Source organism: Hippocampus zosterae, chromosome 11 (genome assembly GCF_025434085.1).
Source record: "Hippocampus zosterae strain Florida chromosome 11, ASM2543408v3, whole genome shotgun sequence".
NCBI classification, from domain to species: Eukaryota; Metazoa; Chordata; class Actinopteri; order Syngnathiformes; family Syngnathidae; genus Hippocampus; species Hippocampus zosterae.
In genome coordinates this window covers 20530385-20552116 of record NC_067461.1, presented here as the reverse complement: position 1 = coordinate 20552116, position 21732 = coordinate 20530385, and the positions used below count along the sequence as shown (strand labels likewise).

Genomic DNA, 21732 nt, shown 5'->3' with positions numbered 1-21732 from the left:
CTCTACAGTCTTGAGCGTGTTCAGCCCGAGGTTGTGTCGGCCGCACCAGAGCTCCAGCTGCTCCACTTGTTGGCGGTACGCAGACTCGTCGCCGTCTTTGATGAGACCGATGACCGTGGTGTCGTCTGCGAACTTTATGAGTTTGACAGCTGGATCTGTTGAGGTGCAATCGTTTGTGTAGAGAGAGAAGAGCAGTGGCGAGAGGACACATCCCTGTGGGGCTCCAGTGCTGGTGGTGCGTATTGATGATGTTGTTGCTCCCAGTCTCACCTGTTGTGTCCGTCCCGTCAGGAAGCTGAGGATCCACTGGCAGATCGCAGGAGACACACCGAGGTGGAGTAGTTTGGGGGTGAGGAGTTCCGGGATGATGGTGTTGAACGCAGAGCTGAAATCCACAAACAGAATCCTTGCGTAGGTCCCTGTGCTGTCGAGGTGCTTGAGGATGTAGTGCAGACCTATGTTGACTGCGTCTTCCACAGACCTGTTTGCCCGGTAGGCAAACTGGAGAGGGTCCAGCAGGGGTCCAGTGACGTTCTTTAGGTGGTTCAGCACAAGGCGTTCAAAGGACTTCATGACCACAGACGTCAGGGCGACAGGCCTATAGTCGTTCAGTTCCGATGTTGCCGATTTCTTGGGAACTGGGATGATGGTAGACTGTTTGAAGCAGGATGGGACCTCACACAGCTCCAGGGATCTGTTGAAGATCTGTGTGAAGACCGGAGCCAGCTGGTCAGCGCAGACTTTCAGGCCCCGGAGCTTTCTTGATCTTTTGCTGCTTGAAGAGCCGTCTCACGTCCTGTTCGTGGATCTGTAGTGGAGAAAAAGAGGGTGGGGGGGTAGGTAGAGTGGTTTCTGGTAGAGGTGGGTGTGTGTGGGAAATGGGGGTGTCCTTTTCAAATCGGCAGAAAAACATGTTTAGTTCATCAGCAAGACCCTTATTGTTCACTGTTTGGGGGGGTGGCATTCTATAGTTAGTGATTGCTTTCAGGCCATTCCATACAGATGCAGAGTCGTTAGCAGAGAACTGGTTTTTCAGCCTCTCTGCATAGCTTCTCTTTGCGATGTTAATTTCCTTCGTCAATTGGTTTCGGGCATGTTTGTACAGTGCCCGATCTCCACTTCTAAATGCGGCCTCTTTCTCTTTCCTGAGTTGCCTGAGTTTGGGAGTAAACCATGGCTTGTTATTGTTGAAGGAGCGGAAGGACTTCGTTGGTACACACATGTCCTCACAGAAACTGATGTATGATGTTACAGTGTCTGTGTATTCATCCAGTGTGCCCGTTGAAGTTTCAAAGACGCCCCAATCAGTGCAGTCTAAGCATTCTTGTAGAGCTAGCTTTGCTTCATCTGTCCATTTTTTCACAGTCTTAACAACCGGTTTAACACATTTGAGTTTCTGTCTGTATGTAGGTATTAAGTGGATTAAATTGTGGTCAGAAAGACCCAATGCTGCACGGGCGACCGATCGGTATGCATTTTTGATTGTTGTATAGCAGTGGTCTAGAATGTTGCCTTCTCTGGTGAAACAGTCGATGTGCTGCTTATATCTGGGAAGTTCACGGTTAAGATGTGCTCTATTAAAATCGCCCAAAATGATCAGGGGTGACTCTGGGTATTTTAGCTCGAGTTTGTTTACTTGTTCGGCTAGCGTTTGTATCGCCGTGTTAGCGTTAGCTTGTGGCGCAATGTAAACACCGACTAGTAAAAAGGAGGCGAACTCACGTGGCGAGTAGAATGGCTTGCAGTTTAAAGACAGCGACTCCAGGTCCGGGCTGCAGTGTGCGTCGAGCTTCGTGACATCAGTGCACCATTCTTCGTTGATATAGAAGCAAATCCCACCACCTTTCGATTTCCCTGATAGCTCCGTGTCGCGGTCGGCTCGGAGAAGGCGGAAGCCGGGTAGATGTAGCGCGAGATCTGGATGGCGGTCACTGAGCCAGGTTTCAGTGAAGCAGAGCGCAGCAGAACGTGCAAATGTTTTGTTGGTCTTTGTGAGGAGAAGAAGTTCATCCATCTTGTTTGGCAGAGATCGTAGATTAGCAAGATGGATCGATGGGAGCGGGGTTCGAAATCCACGCTGCCGGAGTTTGACGAGCACGCCGGCTCGCTTCCCCCTCCGGCGGCGTTTCCATGCTGCGTACAGCGCAGCCGCTCCGCTCGCGATTAGCTCCGAAAAACCCTGTGGATTTTCGTGTACTGGTGAAAAAAGACCGAGCGTAGACTCCCCAATGAGCAGCAACTTTTCCCTCGTGTAAGTAAGCCGCTCAGGGTCGCCAAAAACAAACGAAAATGACAAAAACAAAAACAAAAACAGGGATAATACTAGGGAGCGTGTGACCGAGGCTGCCATACCTGTCGGCGCCTGATCAGATTTTGGAACTCAGTGCATATAAAGGACGCTCCGCACCATAAGGCGTCCTGTCCATTTTGGAGAAAATTTAAGACTTTTAATGGCGCCTTGTAGTCGTGAAAATACGGTACTCCAATATGAAAAAAGAACAAAACAAATTACATATACTATATATGTGTGTGTTTTTCATACCTTGCCACATGAACAGTGTTTGCTATAACTTGTGACATGGAAAGGTCAAATTAATCTTCTGAAGACAAATTTAGCAGTTAATTTTAATACGCCGCCCCCGTCTCGTGCACACACGTGCACACAAATAATCACACATTTTAATAACTGTATAATCACTCTGCATCTGACCATTATTTCTGAAACTGTCATAGATTACAGTTATCCTGATATACATAATATATGTATATATCATGAATACATGTACTGATATACGGTACATGTATTCAATTACTCCAAAGTCTGATTGAAACAATGTTCAGGTGAAAAGAATCAACCTTCTATTTGGGCTCCAGAACAGGGAGGTTTGCCTCCACCTTGTTGTGGAACAGAATGTGATTTGTGTACCTTTTCTTATTACACACACACACAGCTATCTTTTGTGTGACTAGATTCTAGTTTTATCTGAGTGTTTCAACTAAAGAGTTGATGAAAGAAAAAGGGGCACACTGACCGGCCAGTTTTCCCCACTGATCACAAACATCACCCAAAGTTGTTCTTCAGTGCTTTGCTGCCATCTTGTGTGAGTAATGTTGCAATTTTCCCCTTCTAACAGTAATAATAATGTCCTCTGCACAATTGTCATTCAACAGATGGGAGATCACAGCAGTATATAGTTTACTTCTTACCACAATGTTAGCCATCGTAAATGTCAGTTCCATAAATGCATGCTAGGTTAACCTTAACTCTTTACCACCACCCTAGTGGCTCCTTGGAGCTTTTCAAAAATGTTTGAAAATGGGAAAAGATTGGAGAGGGAAATCTATTTTAATATGGTTTCTGTACGAAGACAAACATTATTAACTTTTCCAATGCTTTAAAAATGTGTAGAATAAATATTAAATTTCACCATTTCTGTCAACGAAGATTTGCAGCACAGCCTGTGACACACGTTTCTATTAGCAGGGTGGGGTACCAGACAGGTGGCTCTTATTTTGAGAAAAAAAAGGAAAAATATGAGTTTCATGTCCAATTCACAGAGGGTACTGGCAGAGAATGGGAATCTGGAGGGCAGATAGGAGCATTTTTAAACGGTACACGTGAGCAACGATAGTTAACACGCTGCAAAAGTACGTCCCATGCCTCGGCACGCGCGTGTAAGTGTGTGCGTATGCTCGCGTGCGGTAACGGGTATTTCTCGGGAGGCTGGTTGATCGAAAAGTAGATCTTCGGTCAAAAAAGGTTGGGCAACCCTGCGTTAATGCACTGCAGGGAGAAAAAAACATTTAATCATGAAGGCTCATTGTGTATTTGTAGCCAACATAGTCATTTTGATTGTAGGCTAATATAAATAGATACAGCATGTGTTTCCTTCATTATAAGGCTTTTAATTTTTTGCAGCTACAGCCGTATTTGTTTTTTTGCTCCAATATGGCTCTTTCAACATTTTGGGTTTACCGATCCCTGGGTTAACTCTTTCATGCACCCTGTCTCCTGATAACATGATAGGCTGTCCACTGTAGTAATCGCTGTCCCTGAAAGGGTTAATTGAAGACTCGCCATAGTCCATAGGTGTAAAATAGGTCTGAATAATTATCCCTCCATTTTCAACACCGCTAATCCTGAACAGGGTTGCAGGGGGAGCTGGAGCCTATCAGAATAATGAATAGAATTTCAATCACCGTTGCAATGCAATAGAATGTTGTTTTTTAAATGTTATTTTTTAAAAACATTGTAGTTCTAGTGTGAATGGCTATTTCTTAGGTGTGTTAGGTAACGATCTGACACAAAGGAATACATTGCTCTGCGACCCATTTCCAGTTTGTGAACAACGTTGAAGTCTTTGGGATGCGCGTGCATTGTTGGCTCTTGATGTACACTAGCCGACTAACTGAAAAGGATTGTGAAATTCATTCTAAAAAACAAACATTGCTCCATTGAAAGCAACTTTATCGTAGGGAGTGACAGAGTAGGAGGAAGATGTTACAAAGTGGTCTGATGTTCATCTTTATGTAGTGGAGAAACCTACTGTTTTCATTGCTCGGGCCATTGTCAACAGAAAAGATAATTACATCCTCACAGCTACCTACTTGCATAGCAGAATGAGTAACGTAGACAGACGGCTCGTCTTCGAGTATTTTTTTTAGTTTTTTTTTTTTTTTAATTCATGCTTGTTAAATAAAGAGAACTGGGAGTCGCATCAAATTGTTATGACGGTGATCTCGGTGAGTCCGCAATGTTGGACTACTTTTAAGTTGCTGAGCTGTTCTAGGATCCCCGGGTAAAACGGTTACGGTAAACATCACATTAAAGACTCAAAAGCGTAACTTACATGGAGCTAGTGTGCAGCGAAGCTCATTGCTGAATGAGTTAGCTACCAGTTACTAGCTAGCACTAGTAGCAAACACCTTGCCATTATTTCTAATTTAATCAAGTATTGTAATTATAAACATTATTGATCTGCCAAGTATAATCAAATAGCCCTTCTAAATAACAAACACGACATTGGCAAACTCACAACCGTACACTGAATATGTCGTGCAATTGACTGGTGACTAGTCCAGGGTGTACAGTCTCTCTCCATCTCACCCGTGACCCTTACAAGGACAAGCGGTCTTGATAAATGGATGAATAATTCAACTGTATTTATATAGCACTTTAAAACCAACCACCTTCCATCCCCTCTGATGTTCTTGGTACCTCTAATAATGTCTGGTCCGCAGACCTGAGGCGGGTAGGGGTGGAGGAACTCAGAGAGGTAAGGTAGAGCGAGGCCATTTTGAGATTTGAAAACAAATAATAGGATTAAAAGAACTCTAAAATGTATGGGAAGCCAGTGAAGGGATGCCAGAGTAGGAGTTATGTGCTCCCTCTTACAAGTACCAGTCAAGAGGCAAGCAGCAGCATTGTGGACCAACTGGAGATGCTAAATGGAGGATTGGCTGACATCAAAGTAAAGTGCATTATAATAATCCAGCCGGGATTACTGTAGGTGGTAAATACACTGTAAAACCATATGAACACAAAGTTTTGTTAGACATGATCAAGTTTTGAAATTTGAGTTTACTAAGACATGAAGATGACAGTTGATTTTCTGTTTTGGTCCAGATCAAGAACCAAATTACAAGCATCCTTCACGACATTCATTTAAAAAATGCAAACTTTGTCATCATTAATGTGACAGATCCATTCAAGGCATTCGAGGGCTTGCGAGCAGAGGAGTGTGGAATATTGAACGGCTGCGAAAACGGTCGATGTGTTCGAGTCCAAGAGGGTTACACCTGTGAATGCTTTGATGGCTACACTTTGGACCCGCCTCGCATGGCCTGCATCGGTAAGAGCCAAGTCCATATGCAACACACGCACATTGCACAATGTCCTTCCGCTGAAATTATTTCATTGGTTTGATTACTAACGTGTCTCTCTTTTGTCTATCCCCCAGATGTGAACGAATGTTCGGAACTCAACGATCGCATGTCGCTGTGTAAAAATGCAAGATGCATCAACACAGTGGGTTCCTACCGGTGTGTATGCCTTCCAGGCTTCACTCCCTCTGAAAAACCAAACTATTGTTTGGAGACAGTGACACGCCAAACATCAGCATACACACAGTGAGTGTGAATTGACTGGACTGGGCCACAAGAGACTGAAACACAAACACACACACGTACACACCTCCTGAAAGAGCATTTTTTAGAAGAGCAGCTTCAAAAAAAGTTCTCAGATTCAATCAGCAACATGAGTGAAATCTTCCTGGTTTGGTTTCTAGCAAATTTGCCCAAATTGCAAAACACTTGAAACGTATCTGAACATTGAACTCATATGAGTCTCATTTTCTTTCTGCATTCCCCATCTGTTCACTGTGAGTGTGATGACTGACTTCTTCTATTTAATAGATTTGAAATATATATATATGACATTTTTAATACTTAATGTGGGTGTTTTTGAATAAACTAAAATGTATGATCTCATAGGTGGTATGTTAATTTGACTATAAATATTCCATTGCCTTCACCTCGTTTGTCATGTCATTTCAAGAAATGTTCTTTACACAGAGTGTTACTTCAAAAGGTGAACCCCAAATTTTTCAAGGGTCACACTGCCACCAACATTAAAAATATGTTAACCATACCATGGACCCCTAAGGAAAATGTAGTCTTTGATTACCTAAAAGGCACAGTTTTTAAATGTGGGAGGCAACTGGAGTACCCGGAGAAAACCCACACAACCATAGAGAGAACTTGCAAACTCCTGGAATGCCGACGCAAATGTGTTCACCGCTTGTCAATCATGCACATGCTAACATCAGCTGATAGTTTTGACTGCCATTGAACTTGCCTTTGAGCTCCAACAGGAAGCACTAACGAGGGTTGGAAAGTTTTTCAATTTGAATGCAAAAGTAATTATTTGACCCCGTAATGTCGAAAGGTCAAATGACAAGGACAGGTTTTGACACCGCTTTGCAGATTGATAGTTATTTTGCTCATGTGCCTTCTTCACATGATGCAGTGGTAACTCGAAAATGGTTTGTTTTAAACTTCAAGCTTAGCCTGTTTCTTTTGTTCCTACAGAGTTGATGCCGTCGGAACACGCATTTGCTTTTTTTGCTTTCATATCGAAGAGGACATTCGACAAATGCACTTTTCATGTACAGCCAATGCCCGTCCACATAGTCTGCATGCAACACCCAAGATGAAATCGCAAATTATTTGATATGTACCGTGTTGTGAAGAATATTAATACAGTTGTATGGAATGTATGTTTTCTTTTCGGCAGGTGTTATTAATATGACATCCGCGTGTGTTCAAAGGCCATATTCACATTTCGACAAACAGCGAAAACTTGATTATTTTGTCCACCTAGTACAAGTGAATATTCATTCATTCATTCATTCATCTTCCTAACCGCTTGATCCTCACTAGGGTCGCGGGGGTTGCTGCAGCCTATCCCAACTGTCTCCGGGCAGTAGGCGGGGGACACCCTGAATCGGTTGGCAGCCAATCACAGGGCACACAGAGACGAACAACCATTCACACTCACACTCACACCTAGGGACAATTTAGAGTGTTCAAACAGCCTGCCATGCATATTTTTGGAATGTGGGAGGAAACCGGAGCACCCGGAGAAAACCCACGCAGGCCCGGGGAGAACATGCAAACTCCACACAGGGAGGCCGGAGCTGGAATCGAACCCGGTACCTCTGCACTGTGAAGCCGACGTGCTAACCACTGGACTACCGGGCCGCCAAGTGAATATGGTTATTTAAATTCTTTTAAGAGGTCAAATGTCTGCTTGTCCATTTAATTCAAACTGGTTTCTTCAAAGCATCACATTGAAGCAATGCAGGCTGGTAATTTTTGACAAACAGTTAAATATAAAGGCGATTGGTTTGGGTGTCTCTTGACATTGTAAATCCATTCATCCATTTTTATGGTCCGCTTATCCTCACAAGGGTCGCAGGGTGTGCTGGAGCCTATCCAAGCTGTCTTCAGGCAGTAGGCGGGGGACACCCTGAACCGTTTGCCAGCCAATCGCAGGCCACACAAAGATGAACAACCATCTGCGCTGGAAAATTTAGAGTATTCCATTTACCTGCCGTGCATGTTTTTGGAATGTGGAAGGAAACTGGAGTACCCGGAGAAAACCCACGCAGACACGGGGAGAACACAATCCACACAGGAAGGCCGGTGCTGGAATTGAACCCGGCAACTCTGCACTGTGAGGCAGAAATGCTAACCAGTTGACCACCGTACTGCCCCAAATGAACAATGTTTGCTTATTTCATTTAGTATAGTGTAGGCCAAATGGCTTAAAAATGTCTTAAAATAGCTTTTTCTTGAGGTGCTCATGCACACATTAATAATACCATGGCATTATGGGTAAATGCTACATTTGTAGCACTTAGCCAAGGCGTATGTGTGAATGTGTTTGTGGATACATTCAAAGCATTTTCCATTCAAAATATTTCTACTCCACATTGACAGGTCCACACTTCTGTAATTTGGTATGTACAGTGCCGTGAAAAAGTATTTGCCCCGTTCCTGATTTCTGCAAAGAAGAATGGGCCAAAATTCCTTCACAGCGATGTGAAACACTCATCACCAATTATCGCAAACACTTGATTTCAGTTATTGTTGCCAAGGGTGGCACAGCCTATTATTAGGTTCAAGGGGCAATTACTTCCTCTCCGTGAGCCGTCACCTTACCGTGGTGGAGGGGTTTGTGTGTCCCAATGATCCTAGGAGCTAAGTTGTCTGGGGCTTTATGCCCCTGGCAGGGTCACCCATGACAAACAGGTCCTAGGTGAGGGACCAGACAAAGCAAGGCTCACAAAGCCCCTTATGAAAAATAAAATCGATGGTCCTCAGTTTCCCTTGCCCGGACGCGGGTCACCGGGGCCCCCCTCTGGAGCCAGGCCTGGAGGTGGGGCTCGTTGGCGAGCGCCTGGTGGCCGGGCCTACACCCATGGGGCCCGGCCGGGCTCAGCCCGAAGAGGTAACGTGGGCCCCCCTTCTCATGGTCTCACCACCCGTGGGAGGGGTCAAAGGGGTCGGGTGCAATGCGAGCTGGGCGGCAGCCAAAGGCGGGGACCCTGGCGGTCCGATCCTCGGCTGCAGAAGCTAGCTCTTGGGACATGGAATGTCACCTCTCTGGCAGGGAAGGAGCCCGAGCTGGTGTGTGAGGCAGAGAATTTCCGACTGGATATAGTCGGACTTGCCTCCACACACAGCCTAGGTTCTGGTACCAGTCCTCTCGAGAGGGGTTGGACTCTCTTTCACTCTGGAGTTGCTCACGGTGAGAGGCGCAGAGCAGGTGTGGGCATACTTATTGCCCCCCGGCTCAGTGCCTATACATTGGGGTTCACACCGGTAGACGAGAGGGTTGCATCCCTCCGCCTGCGGGTGGGGGGACGGGTCCTGACTGTTGTTTGTGCATATGCACCAAACAGCAGCTCAGCATACCCACCCTTTTTGGAGTCCTTGGAGGCTGTGCTGGAGAGTACTCCTGCTGGGGACTCCCTTGTTCTGCTGGGGGACTTCAATGCTCACGTGGGCAATGACAGTGATACCTGGAGGGGCGTGATTGGGAGGAACGGCCCCCCCAATCAGAACCCGAGTGGTGTTTTGTTATTGGACTTCTGTGCTCGTCACAGATTGTCCATAACGAACACCTTGTTCAAACATAAGGGTGTCCACATGTGCACTTGGCACCAGGACACCCTAGGCCGTAGTTCGATGATCGACCTTGTGGTCGTGTCATCGGATTTGCGGCCGCATGTTCTGGACACTCGGGTGAAGAGAGGGGCGGAGCTGTCGACTGATCTCCACCTGGTGGTGAGTAGGCTCCGATGGTGGGGGAAGATGCCGGTCCGTCCTGGCAGACCCAAACGTATTGTGAGGGTTTGTTGGGAGCGTCTGGTGGAATCTCCTGTCAGAAGGAGTTTCAACTCCCACCTCCGACAGAGCAACCCTCGTACTCGCTGGTGGACACCAGCAGTAAGGGATGCCGTCAAGCTGAAGAAGGAGTCTTATCGAGCCTTTATGGCCTGTGGGACCCCAGAGGGAGCTGACGGGTACCGACTGGCCAAGCGGAACGCAGCTTTGGTGGTCGCCGAGGCAAAAACCCGATCATGGGAAGAGTTCGGTGAGGCCATGGAAGCCGACTTCCGGGCGGCTTCGAGGAAATTCTGGTCCACCATCCGACGTCTCAGGAGGAGGAAGCAGTGCACCACGAACACTGTGTACAGTGGGGATGGGGTGCTGCTGACTTCGACTCGGGACGTTGTGAACCGGTGGGCAGAGTACTTCGAAGACCTCCTCAACTCCACCAACATGCCTTCCTTGGAGGAAGCAGAGCCTGGGGACTCTGAGGTGGGCTCTCCTATCTCTGTGGTTGAAGTCACCGATGTGGTTAAAAAGCTCCTCGGTGGCAGGGCCCCAGGGGTGGATGAGATCCGCCCGGAGTTCCTCAAGGCTCTGGATGTTGTGGGGCTGTCCTGGTTGACACGCCTCTGCAACATCGCGTGGTCAACAGGGAGAGTGCCTCTGGATTGGCAGACCGGGGTGGTAGTACCTCTTTTTAAAAAGGGGGACCAGAGGGTGTGTTCCAACTACAGAGGGTTCACACTCCTCAGCCTCCCTGGTAAGGTCTATTCAGGGGTGCTGGAGAGGAGGGTCCGTCAGGAAGTCGAGCCTCAGATTGAGGAGGAGCAGTGTGGTTTTCGTCCCGGCCGTGGAACAGTGGACCAGCTCTACACCCTTAGCAGGGTTCTCGAAGGTATGTGGGAATTCGCCCAACCAGTCTACATGTGTTTTGTGGACTTGGAGAAGGTGTTTGACCGTGTCCCTCGGGGAGTTCTGTGGAGGGTGCTTCGTGGGTATGGAGTACCGAACCCCCTGATACGGGCTGTTCGGTCACTATACCACCGATGTCAGAGTTTGGTTCGCATCGATCTACGTTCCAACCCTCATCTATGGTCACGAGCTATGGGTCGTGACCGAAAGAACGAGATCCCGGATACAAGCGGCCGAAATGAGTTTTCTCCGCAGGGTGTCCGGGCTCTCCCTTAGAGATAAGGTGAGAAGCTCGGTCATCCGGGAGGGGCTCCGAGTCGAGCCACTTCTCCTCCACATCGAGAGAAGCCAGATGAGGTAGCTTGGGCATCTGATTCGGATGCCTCCTGAACGCCTCCCTGGTGAGGTGTTCCGGGCATGTCCCACCGGGAGGAGACCCCGAGGAAGACCCAGGACACGCTGGAGAGACTATGTCACCCAGCTGGCCTGGGAACGCCTCCCCCGGGGAGAGCTGGAAGAAGTAGCTCGGGAGAGGGAAGTCTGGGCTTCCCTGCTAAAGCTGTTGCCCCCGCGACCCGGCCCCGGATAAGCGGTAGAAGATGGATGGATGGATGGATGGGCAATTACTTTTTCACATAGGGACAGATAGTTTTGGAATTTTTTTTTGTGCCTTTATAAATTAAACTGGCACTTTGAAAGTGCATTTTTATGTCCTTGTGTTGTCTCCGTGTGATTTATTTTTTTGTGATGAATTGAAACACTTGTATTTGATAAATATGCAAAGAATACGGAAGTCAGGAAGGGGGAAAATACTCTTTCACAACATTGTAGGTGGTTAGATTTTTTTTTTTAATATATATATATTTTTTTAATATACCAATATTAGGTAACTTGTTATGATTTCTCTTTTGGACAGGTGTGATTCTGGTATAGACACCCTCTTAAGGTATAATGTTATTCACCGTGATCTAAGCAAGGAATGAATGCTCAGACCTGTGGAAAATTGGAGGGAACGCTGTCCTGCGTGCTGTCATTTTTCATCCTTCATGTCACCTTTAAAAAAAATTATAACTATTCTCATTACCCATTACCCCTTATTTCAGTCACTAGCCCCCACAGCTAATTTTGTCCAGCGTCTAACCTTTGTTTCCCAGTAAATGGACAATCTATTAATAGATGCAAAGTGTGAGAGACGGCGGGTAGAAAGAGAGAGAGTGCACGAGGAAGTTACTCTACGGAATTCACCTCTTCGTGGAATACTATTTTGTGACTCTGTGAGGTCGGACAACTGAAGATTATGGGACGGATGGCGGCTTGCGTGGCTCACTGAAAGGTAAGTCTAGCCGGCCTCTGTCATGCTGTAGTTGTTTTTCAATGAAAATCCTCGGAGGACCACATGATGTTTAGTTTACTGATCTCTTACTGTGGTATCAATAGAAGGCTCGTAGCCATGGTGGAAAAGATGCGTGAATATTTGAAATATGGATTTTCAAGGCTATGTTCCAGTTACACGTCATTTAAAAATCCCAATTGGGTCATACAGTATCACCTAGTTTTAGAGCTGCTTGTGTTCAGGTGATCACCACAGCAATTGTTGGTCTTCTGAAGATGTGCTAAAATCCATATCGTCATCATGAAAATAATGGCCTCAGTCATATTTTGACCCCCGCACCCAATTTTATTTGATTTTTTAATGTAAGACGTTTTCTTTGTTTTTGCCTTTCACACATCCTCAAGATGCTGGTCATCTCTGCTAAAATCGTTCTTAGATCATGCAATTCCACCCCAAGCAATGATATTATTCATAAATATCCCTGGAGAACCAAAGAACTCTTTTCTTCTTTGGAAAATGGTGAATTATACATTAAATGACTGCTATATGTTCACTGAACACCAAAATATGTTTTTTCAAATATTCAATATGTTAATCCTAGTTTAGGATGTGGGCCAAATTTGACCCTTTGGGATTTAAGGGTAGCATTTGAGTAGCATAATTTATAGCGGCCAATTTTGACCCTGTGGGTTCTCCAGGGATATAACATTGATGTAATCAATACGTGGTTCCGTTTTTTATATTTTCTCACCCCCCAACAAAAGAGTTAGGCCATTATGTTAGGAAAATGATGGTGTACTGTACTGTACTCTTGGTCAAATAGACTTGGTTTTGTTAAAGGTGCTGGCAAGTGAACGGAGCAAATATGGCCAAAAGCAATCATTGGTTGCCTAATCATTGCTTTCCTGAGCCCTTTTAAAAGGACAATCATTTCCTGTACCTACTTTACAAACTACTTTACAAAGTGTTCCTGGCCCCTGGAGACAATAGATTGTTACAAGTTGTTGTGTCGGTTTTCCATTGTATTTCTGAATGCCCTCGAATAGAACTATTCAACTATTCATCCATCCATTTTCTATATCACTTGACCTCACTCGGGTCATGGGTGAGTTGGGAGCCAATCCCAGCTGCCCTTGAGTGAGAGGTGAAGTACACCCTGAAGTGATCGCCAGCCAGCCATAGGACAAATAAGCATTCACGCGCGCATCGAAAATTTGGAGTCACCAAATAACCTTACGTGCCATTTTTGAAATCTGACAGGAAAATTCCACACAGCAGGGCCAGAGATGAGATTCAAAACCCTGAAGCTCTTGACCGTGAAGCTAGCCGCTATGTCGCATTGTAGATTGAGAACAATCAACAACATTTCTCTCCATTTGATCAGTAATTAGTATGAGTAGAATGCCTGCATTCACACACATGCACACACTAACCCCAGAGCGCCAATCTCCCCGAACCCATTTTGAAACCGTGAGACAATAAAAGTAGGGCTTGTATTCTTTTTGTCCAGCCAGGCAGCAGGATGTGTGGTCGGTGTATTTTGTTTAGGCAGACATTTTTAGAAGCCCATAGGGACAAAACAATGCAAATTACGTCATGAGAGGGGAATATGGGATGGGCTGACCCTCACACACACGAATCCAGAACAATGGAGACACATGCACGCGTGCACAAATGCATTCTATGACCACTGAGTTTGGGAAGTGGGCAGAATAACAAACCCGATAGGACAATGAGTCACTCAAAAATGTTTCACTCGTTTGGAAGTATGACTCTCGTGTTGCTTGTTCAATCAGCCTGAATGTAACTGGGCTACAATAGTCGACCGCATGAGCAAATGCGCACGCCTATTTTGATTCAAGTTTGTATGTTTCCTGTTTTGCTCTTCTCCTCCACCTTGTGTCGTCCCTATATTTAGCCCCATTAGGCAAGCTGACTCACGCCGACAGGACAACTAAGTTGGGCAAACAATTGAAGGAAGCCTAAAAAACGATTTGGACAAACATGTTACAAACAGGGATCAGTGTGAAGTGAAGCTGTTGTAGCTTTGTGTGGCTGAGGAGACAGCTAAAGGACGGATCGATTCATAGACCGAGAACGATCAATGATTAAATTCTAAAGCCAATAACTGGAGACCTTAGCTGGATTTACTGGCTGCCTTGTGGATCAAACGTTGTTGCGGATACGATTTAAACGGTTCATCCTCACAGAATCGTAGATAAGGTAAGTAAGTTGTCAGCTTTGTGGTTGTTTGACCTTGAGATAGAGAATCGCTGAATTTAAAAAGGCTGTCATCACTCGTGAAAAATAAGAATTGGAGTAGTAGTAGCAAGACGAGAAAAAAAATAAATGCGTCTTTCCACTCTGACTTCAACTAAGTCTTTCTATCCCACATCTAGAAAGGTGTTGGGAGCTCCTCATGGGTGTGTGTACACATGATTTCATCATGTACAGCAGGTGCTTGTGTGAAATAGAGTAAACATGTTTTTGGAGGTAGCAGGTGGGCCTGCAAAATGATTTATCCGGACGCAATTGATCCCTGAATATGGAACTGGAAGGAGCCAGATGGTGGCACTAAAGAAGGGTTTTCTTCTAGAATGCTGATAAAATGTCAACCAGAGTATGGGCTTGTTTCAGGGTTTTCGTGCATGTTTTCATCAACATTTGTAAATGAATTAAATCATTTCCCTTCCTTGTTACATTTGAGTTATTGCTATTTTTTTAGGTGTGGGGCAAAGAATTTAGGAAACGAGTAATTCTTTATTGAGAGCACAAAATGATTAGTTGTCCCCCTAAGTTCATTTTTTTCTGTCTCAGATTCTGTTCCAAAGAGAACATGAACAGATTAAAAAAAATTCCAAGGATGAACACAATCTGTTCCAAGTTTGATGCTCAATCTTAGTTCAGTTCAGATTTGGAAGCATTTTTTTCTCTGCGAAGAAGAATGCATTTTTTTTTAAAACTCCAGGGTCAAGTTTTGCCACAGGCAAAGGTGTAAGCTGTTGTTGTCTGACTTTCGGGTTTGTCCATTTTTTAGGAACAGTAATATTTGTTAGCTTTCATGGTTTGTGCGGGGGAGGACCCACATGTTGGGAAGCAAGGCAGAAAGACTCTCAAAAGCATTTATTTTCAAAAACATAAAAAATTTTTTAAAAGGACCACAGGGCACTTTCGATTAATAAAACCGTATTTTCTGCACTATAAGACACCTCTAAAAGCATTCCATTTTCCCAAAAACCGACAGCGTTCCCTGTAATCCGATGCGCCTTATATATGGTGTTCCAGTCTCTACATTCCCCATTGAGTTTTACCTGTTAATGTTCCTATGCCATCTATTGGTGATTATCAGCAATTGTAACCTAAAAGGCTTCTACCCAACTCACACACTCAAACAGACAACTACTTTCTCAGCTCTGTGCTGCCATTATGATACGAATATAATGCCAAAAGCTTAGTTAACTACTGACTAAACAAAGGAAGAAGGAGACAAGCAAGACTTTGAAGGATGTTTAGCCCCTTGTGGATGTGAGCCCTTTTGTTGAATCACTTGTCTTCATAACGTTTGTCTTTCATTTATTGTTTTGTAATGCCATTTGCACTTCTATTTTTCCTGTCCGTGTTTGTGGCCAGTTCTCAATGGTTACAGCTGCAGCGGTTGTGAAGGTTCTGTTTCAATAAAGCAGTATTGTATTGTATTCTCTTAAGTGTACCACCATCTAGTGGATTCATAGCACAACCGCAGCCACAATTGCAGCTTATATTCAATGTGCCTTATTATGTAGTGTGCCCTAAATATTAACTCAATTCATACAGGCAGCTCGTGAGCAATACAGCTCACAAGTTGAAGTCGTCCGCTATTACTAGCTTGTAGTCGCTAGTTAGCCTGTTTGTCTTCTGTCTCCGGGCCCTGGTGCATGATTTTCAGATTTTCATTTTTCAGATGATACATCGCTCCGGGTTATAACTTATAAACCAGCCCAAAAAATGCATAATTAAGAAGGAAAAAACATACATAAGTCGCACTGGAGTATAAGTCGCATTTTGGGGGGAAATTTATTTGATCAAATCCAACATCAAAAGCATACCTGTCATCTTGAAAACTAGAGAACAGAATAAGTGTACAAAGTTACATGACGCTTAAACAACGAACTGTGAATGTGCCTGGTATGTTCACATAACATATTAATAGTTATTTAGACAACTATAGCACAAAGAACATGCTAACAAATTTACCAAACCATCAGTGTCATTCCAAATCACGAAATCCAATGAAACCTTCATGCTCTGTGTCACTTTTAAACAACTCCGACAACTCCGGAGGTAGAAGATGCAGCACTTTCTCTTCTACGTCGCTTACGTCAGAGACATCGTCATTTGTTTTTCTCAGTTACCGCCAACGTGGAAAGTGTCAACACAGGCCGAGAGCACCCTCTTGTGGTTTAATGTGAAAATAACATGTGATGTGTACAATGTGTTAACCATTTCACACATAAGTCGCTCCAGAGTATAAGTCCCACTCCCGGCCAAAGTATGAAAAAAACTGTGACTTATACTCCGGAAAAATACGGTACCTTCGGGATCCAAAAGAGACATTGATCTTTTTCCTCTCTTGGCATTATTGTCACACCTAGCGATGCAGCAAGAGTGCACCATTGTAAGCGCAACCAAAAAGTGTGTTATGCAATTAAATGCTTTCCACCCAAGATATTGAGCAATAAACAAATAAATAAATAAAAATACAAAGCCGAAGCAACTTCACGCGCAAACGACATTTCGTGTATGTATTCGGACAAAGGCTGATATTTTGTGTGGGAATGTTCAAATGCTTTACAATACAATACAATACAATACATGCTGATTTATATAGCGCTTTCACAACAGCGGCAGCTGTAACAAAGCGCTTTACAAAACAGTTAACATAAAGTAAAATAATAAACACAACACATAACATAAAACACGGACAGTCGTGCAGTCCTAGTTTACGCACACTTCTATCATAAATGAGGCTCCAGAGAACGAATGCTGCATTTGAGGAATGTGGGAGGTTGGGCTTTTCCAACCTCCGCGCAGTAAAAGTGCACTCGAATGCCCCCTTGAATCTGGACGGTCCCAGTTGCATTGTCGGAAAAAATAAGGACCTTGACATCACTGACCGGCTTCAATGTGACATCACTTGACAATGATTACAAACATATAGTTATTTATCTTTATTTATCATTACATTACATTACATTAATTTAGTCATTGGAAATACGTAACACAACGTGAGTTGGACTCACTGTGTGAAGATATGCCGTTATCTTGCTGTGTAAAGTTATTTGTTGAAATGAATGAAATGCTTTGAAGGTAGCATATCCCGATATTGACATGACAGAGGTGTCGGTGCTGAACCAGAAAACAAACAATTGATCGGAATCAGCCATCTTTGTTGTTTACATTCCACTCAAATGCTTTGAGGTTGGAACTGGGACAAGCATCGCAGGTTGGCATGAGATGGAATAATGTCCATTTTCAAATATAAAATCAGATTATTGTTATTGTTGTCAAATTTGGTGTTTGGTGTATTCAAACGAGTGCCTGAAGGTAAAGAGGCAGTCGGTGCCATCACTATTTTAGCCACAAACTGAAGCACTCCATGAATAGGCCTCTATTAGGACTTTTAACTGTTGTGTGTGTGTTTTGGGTTTGTTCAAACGGACCGTCTGTCTGAAAAGACTTGTCATGTGGGAAATCCCCAATGGGCTCAATAGCACCCAAATTCATGTTGATCAGTGTTCTTTGAGACCAATACAAAGGACATTGGGAAATTGTAGACCCCTCAACTGGCGGACCGCGATCCACAACCGGACCGCCGACCTCCTCTGTCCGGACCCTCGGCAAATTGTATAAAATAATAAATTATAAAGTGATTTTTACGTTTTATACATTTTCTATTTTTGGACTGTAATCTGCGCATTGCCACGATCACTTGTTAAAATGATCTGTTTTATTATTTGTGTGCACGAACAGATGTATTGCAGAGGACGCAGCAGAGCGACTGTGTGTGTATAATGTTTGACGAACTGGCTCATGCTCATGGCTGAGCAGGGCATGTTGGCGATAACGATGCGCTGATTGACTCCTCTGAACTTGTGCGACGCCACAGTGTGCTCACATCTTCAGCCCAGGAGAGCCGCACACAGACAATTAGACAAGACGAATCGCGGGAGGTTTTGATTGTGTGCAGTTTTGCTCCCATCAACCCGGAGATCTTGGCAGCTGTTTAACAGCAGAACACCGCAACTTGGTAAATTAACATCACAATGGCCTCCTCAAATAATATTTGCATGCCTCAGACATTGCATTCACCTTTAGTGGAAGAACAGCACTGCACATTCCTGTGCTCCCTTGTGTCAGTATTTAAAATGGTTCTTAACTCCTCTTCCTATATATTTTTCAGTGATTTCAGAGGGGAGGTGAAAAGGGGAATTGTACAAATGAAAAGGATATTTTGGTTTTCATGTTGAGTATTTAAAATAATGTTTAAAATATGTAAAATGTATTTTGTTTTGCTTTTGTTAAATTAAGAGAAAAAGACAACTACTGTTGAACAAAGTTAAAGTAAAAATGTCTTACTTCCCTAAAAGGCTATTTCTATTATTAAACAGGCAAAACTTGACAAAATAAAAGAGTTCCTGTGCCTCAACATAATACATCTCATTATTTGCTGTGTACTGGCAAAGTGAATAATTGTTATTTTCATGCACCCCATTGTTGGTTGGTTATGAGGAGTGTTGATTTGTATAAGCTTGGCTTGACCATACTAAATGGGCATATAGCCCTGCTCCCCATGACCGCCGTGCATGGGACCGGACCTTGGTCTTATTTAAAAAAAAAAAAAAGTGGACCGACAGCATTTCTAGTTAAGGACCACTATTGTAGACTATTAAATAAAGTATCATGACAAAAAGCCTGTTCTTTTTTGTTTTTGATGCCGTGACAGTTGTGAAGTGTAATTTACCCTGTACGACGTTATGAATTGGCTACAGTCAACATCAAAGTCAACTGACTGCATTTGTACAAACAAACCTCCTTTTGAGACAACATGAAATAGTTTGATGATTATAAGCTTTGAAAACAGCGTGCCCACATCTGTATTACAAAACAAAAATCTATGAAACAACAATAAACATGACATTTCATGATGTTTCAATGAAATTTTCAGGCCAAAGTCATAATTCTGCTCAAACACTCTATACAAATAAAGTACTTTTGAATCATTCATTCATTCATTCATCTTCCGTACCGCTTGATCCTCACTAGGGTCGCGGGGGGTGCTGGAGCCCATCCCAGCCGTCTCCGGGCAGTAGGCGGGGGACACCCTGAATCGGTCGCCAGCCAATCGCAGTACTTTTGAATCATTTTACAGAAATTCCCCCAATCACTGACCATCACTGGTTTCAAAGGTGTATACATATATATCCTGTATATACACACACACACACACACACACACACACACACACATATATATTAGTGCTGTCAGTTTAGTGCGTTTTTGTTGGCATTAATTTAAATGAATTTTAACGGGATACATTTTTTTCTCGCGAGATTAACGAGGCACAAGTCACAGCGGATGTTACGTTGCTCTATAAATATACCAGAAACAACTGCATAGGTCCACGCACGTTTGTTTTCCCAGCCACGGCAGCGCGAGACACCGACAACTGATACTTAAAGAGTTTATGAATGGAAAGTTTACTTTTAAAAAGTTGCCAGATTGTTCCACTGACAAGACCAAAGTTACCTGGATCATACAGGTCTACGATGTATGCCACTGACGTGATTGTTACTTGTTTGGAACTATTTTGTATGGAAGATTACAGTGTTCCGTGTCCATACAAATAGTAAACAGTGACGGTGAAGTTCCGCGGTGCAGTGGTAGCGACCTAGGGAAAATAAAATGTCTTCAGTGTTGTCATCGAACCAAGTGTCGTCATCCGAAATGATGTCTACACAAAACCGTAGAGAGACTTCCGCTGTTAAAGCAGCAGTTGTGTGACAAAAAAAAATTTTCACTGTTGTTGATGGACAGCAATGTTGTGTGAGAGATTATGTGTGAATAAATGTTCCAACTGAAAAATGTTCATGTAAGATTGAAAATCGAAATCGTTATTTCAATAAATTGCCTTTTGCACATAGAAAACTGATTCATGATTCCATGTTGATGAGAGCATTAAAATATTGAAAAATAGGACAAAAAATGTAAAAGGAAATTCAGAAACGATAAAAAATGTGTGAGTAATCAGGATTACTGTAAGTTTTGGTGAATCTGAGTTAATTATGACGGTTGCATTTTTAATTAGATTAAATATTTTAATCGTTTGACATCTCATATATATATATATATAAGAGCTGTCAGTTTATCGCGTTTTTATTGGCATACAGCTGGGATAGGCTCCAGCACCCCCCGCGACCCTAGTGAGGATCAAGCGGCTCGGAAGGTGAATGAATGAATGAATGAATAATTTAAATGAATTTTAACGGGATTAAATTTTTTCTCGCGAGATTAACGCGGCCCACGTCACAAGCGGATGTTACGGTGCTCTATAAATACACCAGAAACAAAACAACAAGAGCACTGCAGAGGTCCACGCCCATGTCTGTTTTGCCAGCCATGGCAGTGCGAGACACCGAAAACGGATACTTAAAGAGTTTATGAATGGAAAGTTTACTTTCAAAAAGTTGCCAGATTGCTCCACTGACAAGACCAAAGTTACCTGTTCTTCTCTCTCTGTGTATCATACAGGTATACGATGTATGCCACTGATGCGAATGTTGCTTGTTTGGAACTACTTTGTGTGGAAGGTTATAGTGTTCTGTGTCCATATAAATAGAGCGGGTGGAGCTTCTCTGTGTTCGTCTGACAGTGACTGCACTGCAGTGGTAGTGACCTAGCGAAAATTAAACGTCTCCAGTGTTGTCATCGAACCAAGTGTACCGGTAGTCATCCGAAATGAGGTAGACACAAAAAGCGTAGAGAGACATCCGCGCAAGAAGGACCAACATAATCAACATAGCTTGACTGTGTTAGGGGGAGTGAACCCCCCCCTTTCAGAATGGTTTGCCCCAGCAGCACGGGAGAAGTGCTTGCGCTTGTTTGTACGGCCGGCAGTTTTGAATACAGCGGCACATAAAGAACACTGGTGTCTGGGGTCTCGTAATTCTCCAACAAACATACAGAAACAGACTGCTGTGTTCAAAGCAAACTTGAGAAAAACGAAGTATGGAACCATGGTTTTAATCCACTATAGGCTGAGTACTAGTTTACCTTAGATGTGCAATTTATAATAGTTTATTGCTCTATTTTGATTTCATTAAAAAAAGCTGTTAAAGCAGCTGTTGTGTGACAAAATATTTTTTTCACTGTTGTTGATGGACAGTAATATTGTGTGAGAGATTATGTGTGAACAACTGCTCCAAGTGAAAAATGTTCATGTAATATTGAAAATTGAAATTGTTATTTCAGTAAATATTTGCATTTGGTACATAGAAAACTGATTCATGATTCCAAGTTGATGAGAGCATTAAAATGGGGAAAAATAGGAC

General features: G+C 43.6%; 2 protein-coding genes across 7 annotated transcripts in view; both read left to right on the top strand.

Moving 5' to 3' along the window:
- ltbp1 (latent transforming growth factor beta binding protein 1) overlaps positions 1 to 6532 on the top strand; it is a 117986-nt gene extending 111454 nt beyond the window's left edge. For all 3 annotated transcript variants that reach the window (XM_052080998.1, XM_052080997.1, XM_052080996.1), the window contains 2 exons: positions 5703 to 5852; positions 5961 to 6532. In XM_052080998.1, coding sequence (XP_051936958.1) covers positions 5703 to 5852; positions 5961 to 6133 — 323 coding nt within the window. In that variant the 3' untranslated portion in view covers positions 6134 to 6532. The remainder of the gene's footprint in view (positions 1 to 5702; positions 5853 to 5960) is intronic.
- rasgrp3 (RAS guanyl releasing protein 3 (calcium and DAG-regulated)) overlaps positions 1 to 21732 on the top strand; it is a 130556-nt gene that overhangs the window by 89387 nt on the left and 19437 nt on the right. The window contains exon 1 of one of the 4 annotated variants that reach the window (XM_052081054.1): positions 11961 to 12145. The exons of 1 other annotated variant lie outside the window; for it this stretch is intronic. The gene's annotated coding sequence lies outside the window, so the exon portion shown is untranslated. Of the gene's footprint in view, positions 1 to 11960; positions 12146 to 13849; positions 14369 to 21732 lie in introns of those variants that run through there. 2 more of the 4 variants (XM_052081057.1, XM_052081053.1) reach the window with 2 other exon arrangements.